At 51.0% G+C, this 12,866-nt stretch overlaps 2 protein-coding genes across 2 annotated transcripts; both read right to left on the reverse strand.

Moving 5' to 3' along the window:
• Window positions 1-1,895: 1,895 nt before the first annotated feature.
• Window positions 1,896-3,524, reverse strand: LOC122381708 (dynein axonemal intermediate chain 4-like). Its single transcript, XM_043366197.1, has one exon. It carries the CDS (start codon window positions 3,522-3,524, stop codon window positions 1,896-1,898), a length of 1,629 nt encoding a protein of 542 aa, XP_043222132.1.
• Window positions 3,525-6,812: 3,288 nt separating this feature from the next.
• LOC122381695 (solute carrier family 22 member 3-like) lies at window positions 6,813-10,425 on the reverse strand. The gene is made up of 2 exons (XM_043366175.1): window positions 7,972-10,425; window positions 6,813-7,046 (listed from the first exon to the last, which is right to left on the reverse strand). Exon 1 carries the CDS (start codon window positions 10,150-10,152, stop codon window positions 8,194-8,196), a length of 1,959 nt encoding a protein of 652 aa, XP_043222110.1. The 5' UTR covers window positions 10,153-10,425; the 3' UTR covers window positions 6,813-7,046; window positions 7,972-8,193.
• Between the last annotated feature and the right edge of the window lie 2,441 nt (window positions 10,426-12,866).

Here is a 12,866-nt window from a genome sequence, read left to right on the forward strand (position 1 = left end):
CTGTGATTGGCCCAGTCGGATCACGTTCAACCATCTGGACCAATCAGAGACGAGAACGGTGGCAACAGCAACAATCAGCTGTCCCATTGATTTCAGAGGCTTGCAGCTACTAAAATGTATACAATCGCAAGCATGCATATGCTTTGCCCATTTCTGTCCGACATACAACATATACTTGGAGTTTCATCTTTTCATTTTCTGACTGATGTATTTTTTCTATTTATTAAGTGAGCTGTGTTTGATATAAACAATGACAAGAATCGATTTTAAGACCCTACAATATTCAGGATTGGTTGTTTTTACATGAAGCAGATCGAGAAGAATTTAAACAATTGTCTAGCTTTAGAATTATATGTAACTCAATCCGTTCGCTCAGTGTTCGCGTTCTCTAGGTGCCCTTTGATGGACGAGCTCGGCAGGACGCCCGGGACGCCGATGCCACAAGTGTGGTGTGGACCTGCGGTTTTCCTGCCCTCGAGGCTCTCGGCAACGGGCGAGGGACGGGGCTGGACAGCTGGGGGAGGGGAGGGGAGAGGACGCGCGTGCTTCCCACGTACCGAGGCGTGACGCCGGGGGCGACGCAGGTGAGGAACGCGACGCTGAGGGGGAGGGGCATTGAGGGATGGGTGTAAAGGTCGGTAGGAAGAGGGAACCAGCGGGAAGTAACTGGTGATGTAACGTTGTAGTATAGCTCGTGGTCTGAGCCACAGTTATCAGTTGAGTAAATACAGGCCTTGAGTTGAGTAAAGCCATTTGAGCACCCCTGCTGATGACCACACCAAACGCTATCTGACAAATGCCGCATGAGACAACTTGGCAGGGCAGCAGTGGTCGAATTTTACGTGCAGAAAGCGAATATTAAATGCAAAACGGTTTTTACACATTCGATCTCACCGTATACTGACGGTCCCAGGAATCGCCTCGTTTTCTCGGATTCCTACCCTTCTACTTTTCGGCCTCATCGTGACTTTGAGTTTGAATTGAGGTCATGTTTTAGGCTAAGATCACTTACAGTCAAGTGATAGATGATTTGACGCATCTCGAATCTCGATAAGCACGTCGATGTCAAATGTAACTACGTACCTATTCATCGCATTAGAAGTTAGGTATAGCAAAAACGTTTATTTGGACGGCGAAACGGCGAGAACACCCAAGGAACACGGCATGGACTACCTGATGCTTTTCACGATATTATTGCTCTATAGAGTCTACCATAGTCCATAGTGTAATAAATAACTATGTTGTAACTATGTTATTTATGATAACTAACTATGTTATTATAAATAGCATAGTTAGTTATATAAATAACTATGTTATTTATTACACTATGAGTCTACTGTACTAGAGCACTAGAGTGACGAGTAATGAATTTTAAAATATATACCAAAAAAAAAATAACTTTATCGATGACCTCTGGTGAAGTCTCAGACGTACTCGGGCGAAATACTTATTAATTAAACGTAGAGTTTAAAGCTAAGGTACTCGCCAAGCTTTTGAGCACCGCTAACGCTTTGTCGCCATTGATCAAGATAGAGCCGTGTAAGAACGCGGGCGGTAATCGTCCCCTGATTTTATCGATTTGCTTTTATCGGACCGCTGCACGCTGCAGCCTGCATGCGTGTTTTACGGAAAGGTCCTTTTTTAATTTGTACGTTAGTTACGAATTTTTAACAGCCAATGTAATAATTATGGTAGGTAACTATGTGCAGCCAATTTTAGCGCATTCAGCCTTCGAGTCTCGAGAGGGAAAATCAGCCATGGGTAGGGGTCAGCAATATCGGTTACGACAAATTTATAATGTAGATGACTCGATCACACTGCATAGCATATATTCACACATCAGCGCGAAGCCTCAAGAAGAGCACGACAGGACGGCCACCCGTCGACACTCTCACTCATTCGGCGATGGCGTCCGTCTCCTCCTCCTGTTCCTCTCGCAGCGTGCTGAGCACCCTGAACAGCTGCGTCTGTACCACCTCCTCCAGCTTCTCGACGTGGTCGGGCTCGGCGGCCGGCAGGTTCTCCAGCTGGTAGACGGCCACACTGCCGGCCGAGTCTCCGATCATCAGACACTCGCCGTCGGGGCCGAACGTCAGCGTCGTGTTGGTGGCGCCGCGGGTGACGTTCGGGTGGACGATAAGCGGGTCCAGGGTGCTGACGGCTAGGTCCCACACCTCCACCTCGTGGTCGGTGCAGAGCGCCAGCTGGGTGGCGCACAGTGGGCTCCACTGGATGTCGTTGATGGCCGAGCGACTGGCACTCTGCACCACGATCACGGCCACCTTCTGGTCGGCGTGCCAGACGCGGAAGCTCCAGTCGGCCGAGCAGGTGACGAGTACGTCGGCGCTGAACGGCGACCAGTGAGCGCGGTACACAGCCGCCAGGTGGCCGCTGTACGTGAACAGGTACTGGTCCGAGTGAGACGTGCTGCACAGGTGCGCCGTGCCCGACTCCGTGGCCACCAGGTACTGAGCCGTGTTGCCCGGACGGAAGCTGAAGTGGAGGCCTACTGCCGAGCGCGAGATGAACGCATCGGACTTGCGCGAGCGGTTCTCCTTTTTGGTGCTGAAGCTGGGGTCGCGGCGCATGGACATGACGGGTACCGTCTGAAGGCCCTGGCGGGTGTTCCACTGCAGAACGCGCCCGTCCTCCGAAATGGACATCAGCACCTCCCGCTTCGCCTCACCTACCCCTTGATCCTTCAGCACGAACTGCACGTCCCAGATGACACCCATAGGCTTGTCGACTCCCCGGAAGCAGTCGTTCACAGGACGGTCCGACTTCTGACTGGTGCTGTACAGCGCCAGCGATCCGTCGTAGCAGCCCACAGCGAGCATGGCAGCGTTCTGCGTGGCGAAGTCGCAGCAGGTGGCGCCGCTGGGCGTGCGGTAGATCAGCGCCGGGTGATCGGGGTTCTTTGGCGACCAGCAGCAGACCAGGCCTGGGTGCGCGCCGAACTGGAGCGTGCCGTAGGTGACTGCCAGCAGGTCGGGGTTGGCCGGGTTCCAGCGGACGCAGGTGACGCGCTGGCCGCTCGTCTCCGGACAGCGGTAGTTCCAGAGGTGTAACATGTGCGGCGCCACCATCACCACCGACTGCGAGTGCTCGGCGACCGGCTCGTCGGGCTCGGTCCGGCCCGGCAGCATGCGGCGGAACTGCGCCAGCCGCTGCTGGTACGTGTTCATGCACAGCGCCTTCTCCATGATGAACGTCTTCTCCTGGATGTCCGACAGCGTGTCCAGCGGCACCTGCTGGGACGAGTCTTCCTCGTCATCGCCTGCCGCCTCGCCCTGTTTTGGAGACTGAACAGCTGGACCGGCGAAGGCGCTTCCTCCCGGCCGCAGCAGCGCGCCGCCGACATCCTCTCCGAGGGGATCGTCTTCCTCTTCGTCCTCTTCTTTAGGCTCCAGCTTCTTGTACTCGTCGAACATGTCCCATACGGCTGCAAAGTCGCACTCATCCGCCTTGTTAGCTTGCGATGCTTGAGTGCCCTTTATCTTCAGAGGCTCGTTGATTGTTTGCATTGCACGTTCGGTGTAACGGCTGTTACCAGCTCGAGACTTGCATAGCTTTTCATAGGCGGCATTCTTGGCCTCGATCTCTGGAACTTGCTGGTCATCTTCTGGTACACAGGTACTTGGAAGCTCAAACAAGTTGATGGTGTCCGTTTCGGTGCAATGACAGATGACGGGTCTCTCCAAATCATAGCCGATTTCATCTTCTAAGTTATCAAAAATTGAGTGATAAGCACTGTGCGTTGGTGCTACGCCACTCGCTAACTCCGACTCCTTTTCTTCCACGATGTAAGTTTGAGAGAACCCCGATAGCATCGTCGAGCGTTTCAAGCCCGTGCCAAGTGTCCCTCCGCGTTTGTCGGTGACAGTGCGGGTGTACGTGGAGTTCATCGGACTCCATTCTGACGCCCCGTCCTCACTGCCTTCACCAAAGCCAAACAAGACACTGTGAGTCAGCTTCGGACCACTGTCTTGGTCTTGGAGTGACAGAGGAGTGACATCTTCTCCGAGTTCACTTATGATTCGTAAACCTCGAGTGGTCGGTCCTGGCTGTGTTGTGGTCAGGACGCTTCTGGCCACCCTACCAGATGATTTGGCAAATTTCGACGATCGATGACTAGCCACGGAGTAGTTGCTCCGAGCGAATATGCTTCGAGCACTAGGTATCGCTTTCTTATGCTGCTTCGAACTTGCCTGTGAGCCTCCATGCTTCGATGCAGCAACGGATGATCTTGGAGTAGACATTGCCTCGGGGAAAAGGTTAAAATTGCTGTTCAATTTAAATCATAAGCAAACAATGCTGGTAGTGATACGAACAGCTGAATAAAAGTCACATTTTATTAGCTCCACTTGATGAAGAAGTAATGCCACTGCACACGGTTCTTCATTTCACGTGCTTCCTATCCGTCCTATAGGTAAGAACGGATTGATGGAGAATGGTCCATCCAGGGCACTAAAGAGTCCATCCTAACTCTTGATCATGCGATCCAAAGTGTCTTGCATGACGCAACAAATAGGTAAGTACTTTATATGGTAGATCTTACGTCTGATGGCCTCGATCACTCCGATATCAACGCACTAGACACAAAATATCACAAAATATTGGTCACAATTCTAGCGCACACAGGCATTTGCTACACTACCTAGAATGCAGCCGTATCACTGGCGAACAGCCCAACGTTGCTATGGCAACCCGACTGGCAAATCAATGGCACTTCCCCAGTATGTGTCTTTTACATCAAAACTGAGCAATCCGGATCTATTGATTAAACGGACGGCTGTCGGCAAGTAGAATGAAGCGGACAATTTGGCAATGCTACTCGAAGTGGAGATATGTAAGCCTTTACTTATATATTAGTACGGCTTTTATCGTAGGGACACTATGCGTCATACTTGCTATGTTGAATAGGCTGGTCCAAGGTACATGCATAAAACTACTGGCTGGTCGGTAGGTTTGTTTTTTAGGACTGTATTTACTGTATTTGTACTGTATTACTGTATTTTAACTGTATTTGTTTAACTTAAATTTTTTCATCGTCTGCAATGAATCATCGTCTATTTGCAGGTACATTACATACATGTAACGGAGCTAGGTTATAGGTAGACGCATGCGTATGCAATGCATATTAAATGCGCGCATAAAGTCATGCATCTCCTGCTCCAACGGTTAAAACACAGCTCCTCTGTCAATCGTTTTACCAATGAGCCTTCGAACAATGGTAGGTATACATAGGCGGAACGGTTATCAATATATTCGAACGTTTTAATCATTCGACGAAATATCTATGTACCTATAATAGCGTTTAAACGTCTTTGAGCCTGTACTTAAAAAATGTTCTTCGTTATTTTTTGTAATTATGACAACGTATATACCTATTACCTACTATACAGGTGATATACCCCATGAATGAACTCTGTGAACCACCGGGTATTTTGCGAGCGGCACCGTGACAGGAAGCGATTCCGCGACGCTTACGTCACGGGAAGAGGCCTACCACGTCACTGGGAACAGCTGGCTACCTATCAGCGGTGTCGTAACATCACAGTTGCGCAGCCTGCAAGTTAACGTCAGCAAGTTTTTGTTCACTTTTATACGGCTATTCGATCTATACTGTATCGATTTCTTAGCTTTCGGTGGACTTATCTCAACCGATGTCACAACAACTTTATTGACGTGTTTTCCTCACCTTTAAGCACAACCAGTTTCTTTGGAAACTGGCAGGCCGAGTCAAATTCATAACCGTCAGCAGGGTTATGCTGAACACGCCTGTGAGGACCCTGACGAGTTGTGAAGACGGCGAATTGTGACGTTAGCTCGACTGACCCACCTGCGCTCGCACAGTAGGTACTGAATAATATACACTGGGGAGTTGTGATAGACAGGATCGCGCTATGCGGCCTCGAGCAAAAACTGGTCTTCCAGGTTGACGTCTCCGCTGGCGGGTATGTAGTGTAGGTAGTCGATTTGTATGTTCTTTTCTTATAGGTGCTGTTGCACTTACGTTTTATCCGTTTTAACAGAACGTCTCGTGGATCTGAGAGCTCTGCGTTATGCGTAGGCACGTCTGGGCTACGTGTATGCACACAGCACATATAAAAGAGCATTTAAATTTGACTTAACACATTTTGCTCATTTTTATCAGCATCGACCTTCAAACGATAAGTGAAGGAACGTAGTTGATTCTGTAAATTCCGCGTTACTTTATAAGTGAACCGTCTTCAAACGAGGTTGAGGTCGATTGATTGTGGAAAAATAATATTTCAAAATGACTGAGAATTCGCAACAATTAACGTCACTATGATGACCCAATGTGCATGCTGAGTTATGACGATACCGCGCCCTCAGCACTGTCCTCCCAACAGTCACATTTTGCACTTGTTGCGGCAAACTCTGTGCATAAAGTTTACCAGAGATCACGACGCAGCCGGTTGAATAACGGTTCGATAACTCAGGAAACGTGACACCATATCGTGCCATCTTCGTGGCTCGTTCAGTGAGGCACCTGTGCCCCGGGGTCGGCGTGTGGCGCTGCCCTTCCTAGCGCCGAGTGACCCTGACCCAGTCGCCTTACAATGGATCCCGGGCGTCTGCGCAGCTCGCCGCTCGCGTGGGTGGGCGCTTTGGCTGCCGAACGGGCAAAATTTGTGACTGCCGACGGAAAAATGTAATGATCATTGCCGATGACGGTTCAGAGGTGGTGGATATATTGTACGTACGTCAAAATTGGGTTGCTATTTAATACGGCACATTCGTGCATTGATTTGCTCCTGTTCTACCATTTAATTGTAGGTACCTACTTTTTGAGTCGTATGGCTAGGCCGCAGCTTCGGATAGGTATTTATTTAATCTAGTTTCTACGCAAACAACACACATCAGCTGAAACATTTTGTTACAGGTGAAAGGATGCATTTATGAACGTGTATGTTTATGCATGTATACATACACAATACACATATTATCCCATATACATCATGCGACATGCATACATGCCTACATAGTTAGTTACATCATTCAGTAGGTGCAGTGATTAACCCGGCAGTTGCTGGGGTATTTCGCCACCCACCGTTTGCTGGGGGGGGGGGGGGGGGCGTTAAACGCCCCCAGCCGATAACTCGAGAACCAATAGGCGCAGCGAAACGCACGGGGCGGCAAACGAAAGAACGCGACGAGACGCTTCAGATGAGTACTTTAAAGTTGAATTTCGAGGTCACAGGTTAGGTCAAGAACAGGTCAAACACCTGAAATCGGGCTTTCAGTAGCATGGACTTCAGGACTTCGCAATGGGCGTCTCTCGTCATAAACTCTGTCAAAACGGTGCACAATCCATCATATAAGGCCTACAAGAGTGTCAGCTCCATGCAGGGGTCAGTCAAGTATAGGTCAGGGTCAAGGTCAGGTCAACCGGGCAGGCACATATCCCCGAAAATAAAAACTGATATACGCAGCCTGTGACACATGTTTAATGGGTAATTTGGGGCGTAGAACACGATGGTGACATTCATTTTATCATATGTGTACGTGTTTGGCTAAAAAAGTTCAATTTAAGAAATTAATGTATCATGGTCGTGAAGTAGTCACGAGAAATTGCCAAGATTCAGTTCAAGATTTTGGAAAATGCGGATCCATAATCAATAATCGAAGATAGCCATTTGATTGTTCATGGTATTGGCAGTCTAATGGCGTTTATGGCATGTCTATATGTCTATTCTGTGATTTTATATGATTTTTTGAACATATGCCGTTTTTGGTCGAAAACTCAGAAATCATGACGTCACTAAAACCGATATCTCAAAAATTTTCCGACCGATTTTTTTGAAACTTTGTCACAATAAACTTCAATCAATTCCCTAAAGGTACCCAAAATTTGGCGCGCCTGCGGCGCGCCGTTTTTATGCTATGGCCCGGCGAAAAAAGTGGGGGCGTTTAACGCCCCCCCCCCAGCAACTCGCGGCTTAATATATAAAATCACATGCGCGCAGTCATGATTCAATGGTCAGTGGTCACAAACGTACGATAAAGTGAAATCTTGGGCTTGCAACAATATCATCAATTATACAATTGTGCAGCTACGGCAGTGTAAAACAAAATTTGTCATGGCACAGACTAAATATTCCATGAGCGATATTACCATAACGTCACGTTCTTGAAACGATCCCATGCGTCACAATTTCTGTGACGTCACATTTGCGTCACAGTGTCCTGTTCGAGCTCGAGCGCCGAGTTGTCTGCGCCCTGGCGTTCGTCGCTTACACCAGGGTGCATTTCTCCGTCCTCCTCCGAGCCGCAGTAGCACTGGAGCCAGCGCTGCTCCTTCCCAAACTCCTCTCCTTCAGCCAGTGTGTCAGGCAGCGGCAGGCCGCGGGTCTCGGGAAGCAGGCTGACACTGACGGCCCCGAGCAGCGCCAGGGCGGCCAGCACGAGCTGCGGCAGGCCGCGCCACACCCGCTCCAGGAATAGAATCAATGGACTGAGCACCGAGCCGGCGTGACCGGCCACCTGGGTCAGAGAGAACGCCCGCGAGCGCACGTCGGTCGGAATCAACTCCATGCTGAGCGTCATCAGCACGTTGACGGAGACGGTGGTGCAGAAGCGACAGAAGACGGCCACGGCGGTGGAGGCGGCCGCCGGCGCGGTGCCCAGGTGCAGCAGGATGGCCAGTGCCAGGCCGGCGCCGCTGGTCAGCGCTGTGCTGACCGTGATGGTCCAGCGGCGGCCCAGCGTGTCGACCAGCAGCCAGGTGAGCAGGTCGGCCGGCGCCTCGCTCACCGCCAGCAGCGTCTGTGCAGTGAAGATGTCCACGTCGAAGTCGGTGTTACGGGAGGTGAGGTCGAACAGCAGCAGGAGGATGGCCGTGCTGAACATGAGCACCGCCATGCGCGTGCGGAGGCGCGGGTGTCGAGCCAGCTGGCGCAGACCGGGAGCCGGGCGCTCCTGCTCCTGCTTGTATTTGAACGTGGCGGCCTCGGTGAACTGCTGCCACGTCTCCTCCGAGACGATACGTCCATTCTCCTTGGCGATCCGCCTCATCTCAGCGATAGCGCGGTCCAACTGGCCGGTCTGCTGCAGCCAGCGGCACGACTCAGGTACTCCGGTCACCAGATAGATGAGAGGAAACGCCATCGGGATGCTGGTGGCCAGCGCGACGTACTGCCAGTGGCCGGCGCCCCAGGCGATCCACGGCAGGATCGTCATGCCCAGGCAGAACGAGGTGGCCAGCGGCAGGTTCACCACCATACCGCGCCATCTCACGCCGACAAACTCGCTGAGAAACACCATCGCCAGCGTAGTCTGCAAGTTGTTGGCCATGCCGAAGGTGAAACGCGTCACAGCGAACACGCCCAGGCTGCGCGCGAAGGCGGACACGACGCCGGCGACGCAGGCTGTGAGGTTGGCGGCGACCAGCGCCGGCAGTCGGCCGAAGCGGTCCGAGACGGCGCCGAACAGTAGCGTGCCGAAGATGGAGCCCACGAAGAACAGTGCCGTGCTCAGCGGCGATTTCCAGGCGTCGTCGCAGACCCAGTCGAGGTCAGAGACGATCGTGGGGTAGAGCTCGCTGAAGTCGTAGTGCCAGCCGCTGCTGCAGGCCGTGAGCGGCGTGTCGGCGTCCGGCCTCCAGCCGGCCACGTCTGCGATCTGGCTGAAGTTGACGTCGTACCTCTGGCAGCGGGAGAACTGCTGGCGGCCGGCGCGCTCCTCGGTCGGTATGCTGATGTTGCGGGCGTCCAGCGGACTGAAGCCCAGCGCCTCCAGCTCAGGAACTTTGCACCAGTGGTCGGGTTCCAGCAGCAGCCACAGCTGGCTCAGCAGCGTGAAGCCGAGAAACATGAACGGCGGCTGCATCAGCACCAAGATGCGCCACTGGAAGCGGCCGTAGCCTCCCACCTCCTCCAGGATCTCGTCAAAGTCGCCCTCGAGCCTCCTCCCTGTCCCGGGCGCTCCTCCGCCGGCTCCGTTAGTAACATCGTTCGGCGTTGGCTCCGATATCGACGAACTCTGCACAGCTCTCGGAAGGAATTCTCGCGAGGCCTGTCTCTTCACGCTCTGTCGCCGAACGGAGGACTTTTGTGAACCTCGTCTAGACCCCTGGGTAGCCGACGGTGAGGCACTGCCATTTTTGCCTTCCTCTTCGTGCGGCATCTTGAAGCAGCTTCACACAATTCGGACAGAGTATGTCTCAAGCCAAGTCACCGACTTCCGTTTGTACTTTTAGATAAACTCACAGCCTCACACACACGTTAAATCTTCATCTCTTGAAATTGCCCCGTACTCCAGCAAACAGTGAACACAACCGCTCCAAAGGCAGCAGGGCAACTATTTAAAACCCGCTTATGATCCTGAGTATCCTCCACACCGGTCGAGCAGGTTTCTCGCCGGGCGGTCCGTCTCGGACCGACGCCAGCACGCCAGTGACGGTCGGCCCGACCCTGAGGTGACCCGCCGAGCCAGCGCCGGCGTCACTGGACGGCCCTGAAGCTCTCCGCGACTCTGCCCGACTCGCCCCGCCCCTCTCTCGGCGCCGCCGTCTCTCCGCACGCACACGGTCACAGGTGGCTCGGGGAGACCCCGCGTAGTGATAGAACTGTGACGTCAGGGACGGGGATGCTATTCACAGTGTGCTGATGAGTCAGCGAAACGAGCTGAATTTCTTTGGATTCGGACTATTCGGTGCATCGGGTGTTCCATTTGACGTCGACATTGCATGTCATCTGACCGTGTTAGAAATTAAGGATCAATAAGGGATACCTTTCTTGGATAACTATTATGGGTAGCACTAGCTATGACTCGCAATTAATTATCTCACTGATGTTGATTATTGATTAGAGCTTGGTGTCCACACCCCGACGGTAGGTAATCTTTGTAGTTTCCATATGGGTCACCTGAAGTCAAGTCGGTCCTGTGACCTGCATATTAGGTATGACTTAATGGGCAAAACACGGAAACTGCTTATCTAGCGCCACTAGTAATCTTATCCCATCTCAGGCACTTTGAATAATAATACCTAATGAGGTACCTATAAGCGATGGCAAATATAGAAAGTCGTGATACCGATACCAAACCAAATACCAACAGGAACCGTGGGAAAATACTTGAAACGAAGCGACTTGGGAATATCAGGGAAATACCAACTTTTTACCAAATTTATAGCCTATTTTACATTACCGAGGATTCACAATACCAACGAAATACCAAATGTGTTAGCCTCGAAACACCAAATTCCAAGTTGGTATCGGTATGGTATCGGTACGTATACCAAAATGTTGGTATTCGATTAACATCGCTAGTACCTATCCTGGTTGCAAGATTCAACGCTGAACTACTACAGTTCGGTCCTATTATTATTATTGCAGTTCGACCTATCTGGGCAGCCATATTGGGCCTATATGGGACTCATATGGTGAAATTCATAGATAAAAAGGTCAAATGTACAAGTCATTAGATGAATATAACTATTGAAGACCGATCTAGCTGGGATGCCCACATCGAGCCCATATGGGACCCATATGGTGAAATGGGCAAGTCATTAGCTGAACATAACCATTAAGAACCGACCTATCTGGGATGCCTATGGTGGGTCCACATTGTGCCCACATGGTCAACTGGACAAGTCATTAGCTGATCATACCGGGTCAACTCATCTGGACTGCCCACATCGAGCCAATATGGGATCCGTATGGTGAAATAGGCAAGTCTTCAGCTGCACATAACCAGTAAATTATTCCTGATTTAGCTTCATGGCTGCCAATATCGGGACCATATAAGACATATGTAGTGAAATACACAGGCCATTAGCTTAGCAAAAACGGTGAATCCCTACCGGCCTTTCTGGGCTGCCCACGTCCGGCCCATGTGGTGCACCTATGGTGAGATGGGCAGGCAATTAGTTGAACATAAGCACTGAGGAGCGACCTATCTGGGCTGCCCATGTCGGGCTCATGTGGTGCCCATATGGTGAAACGGACAAGGCATTAGCTGAACATAGCCGCTGAGGAGCGACCTATCTGGGGTCGGGCCCATGTGGTGCCCATATGGTGAAACGGACAAGGCATTAGCTGAACATAGCCGCTGAGGAGCGACTTATCTGGGGTCGGGCCCATGTGGTGCCCATGTGGTGAAACGGACAAGGCATTAGCCGAACATAACCACTCAGGATGACCTATCTGGGCTGCCCACGTTGGGCCCATGTGGTGCCCATATGGTGAAAGGGACAAGGCATTAGCTGAACATAACCACTGAGGAGCGACCTACCTGGGCTGCCCAATTGTCAAAATTTCCGATTTTGTCTTACAACTTTTTTATCACCATTATTTATCCGTCATCGATACACGGTTAACAATTACTAAGTTGACATTTGTACGTCAACTGAACAATTATGCCGATGAGCTCACCAGGAAAGGTCAAAGCGCATTTTCATTGTTGATTTGTGTTGTTTCAAAAAACACGTCTCGTATAGGTATTTGGGAACAGTTTCGAGAAAATGCAAAGAAAATGCGCGGTTGCGGTACGATAATTGCTTTGCCGGGAACATTTCTTTGAGGTGCATGTTGATTGCGCTCTTTATAGCCCTGAACTGCTTTAGAACTCCAACTGCTGCAGACCGCTGCTCCAGAGCGGTTCTTTGGGAGCGGGCTGGATGCGACATTTCGAGTGGGGAGACGTCACTACGGACTTCGAAACTTCCAAGTGGCTTTATTAAGCGGAGTGCATGTATTTATTAAGCGGATTTATTAACTATGGGGTTCTATGGAGAAAATCCGTGAACAGCTCAAGCGGCCACAATAAGCGGCTGAATTTATTATCCGAGGATTTATTAAGCGGATTCTACTGTACCTATTTGTTATTCTTTGTGACTC

Source organism: Amphibalanus amphitrite, unplaced genomic scaffold (assembly GCF_019059575.1).
Source record: "Amphibalanus amphitrite isolate SeventyFive unplaced genomic scaffold, NRLGWU_Aamphi_draft 000125F_arrow, whole genome shotgun sequence".
In the NCBI taxonomy this organism is placed as follows: Eukaryota; Metazoa; Arthropoda; class Thecostraca; order Balanomorpha; family Balanidae; genus Amphibalanus; species Amphibalanus amphitrite.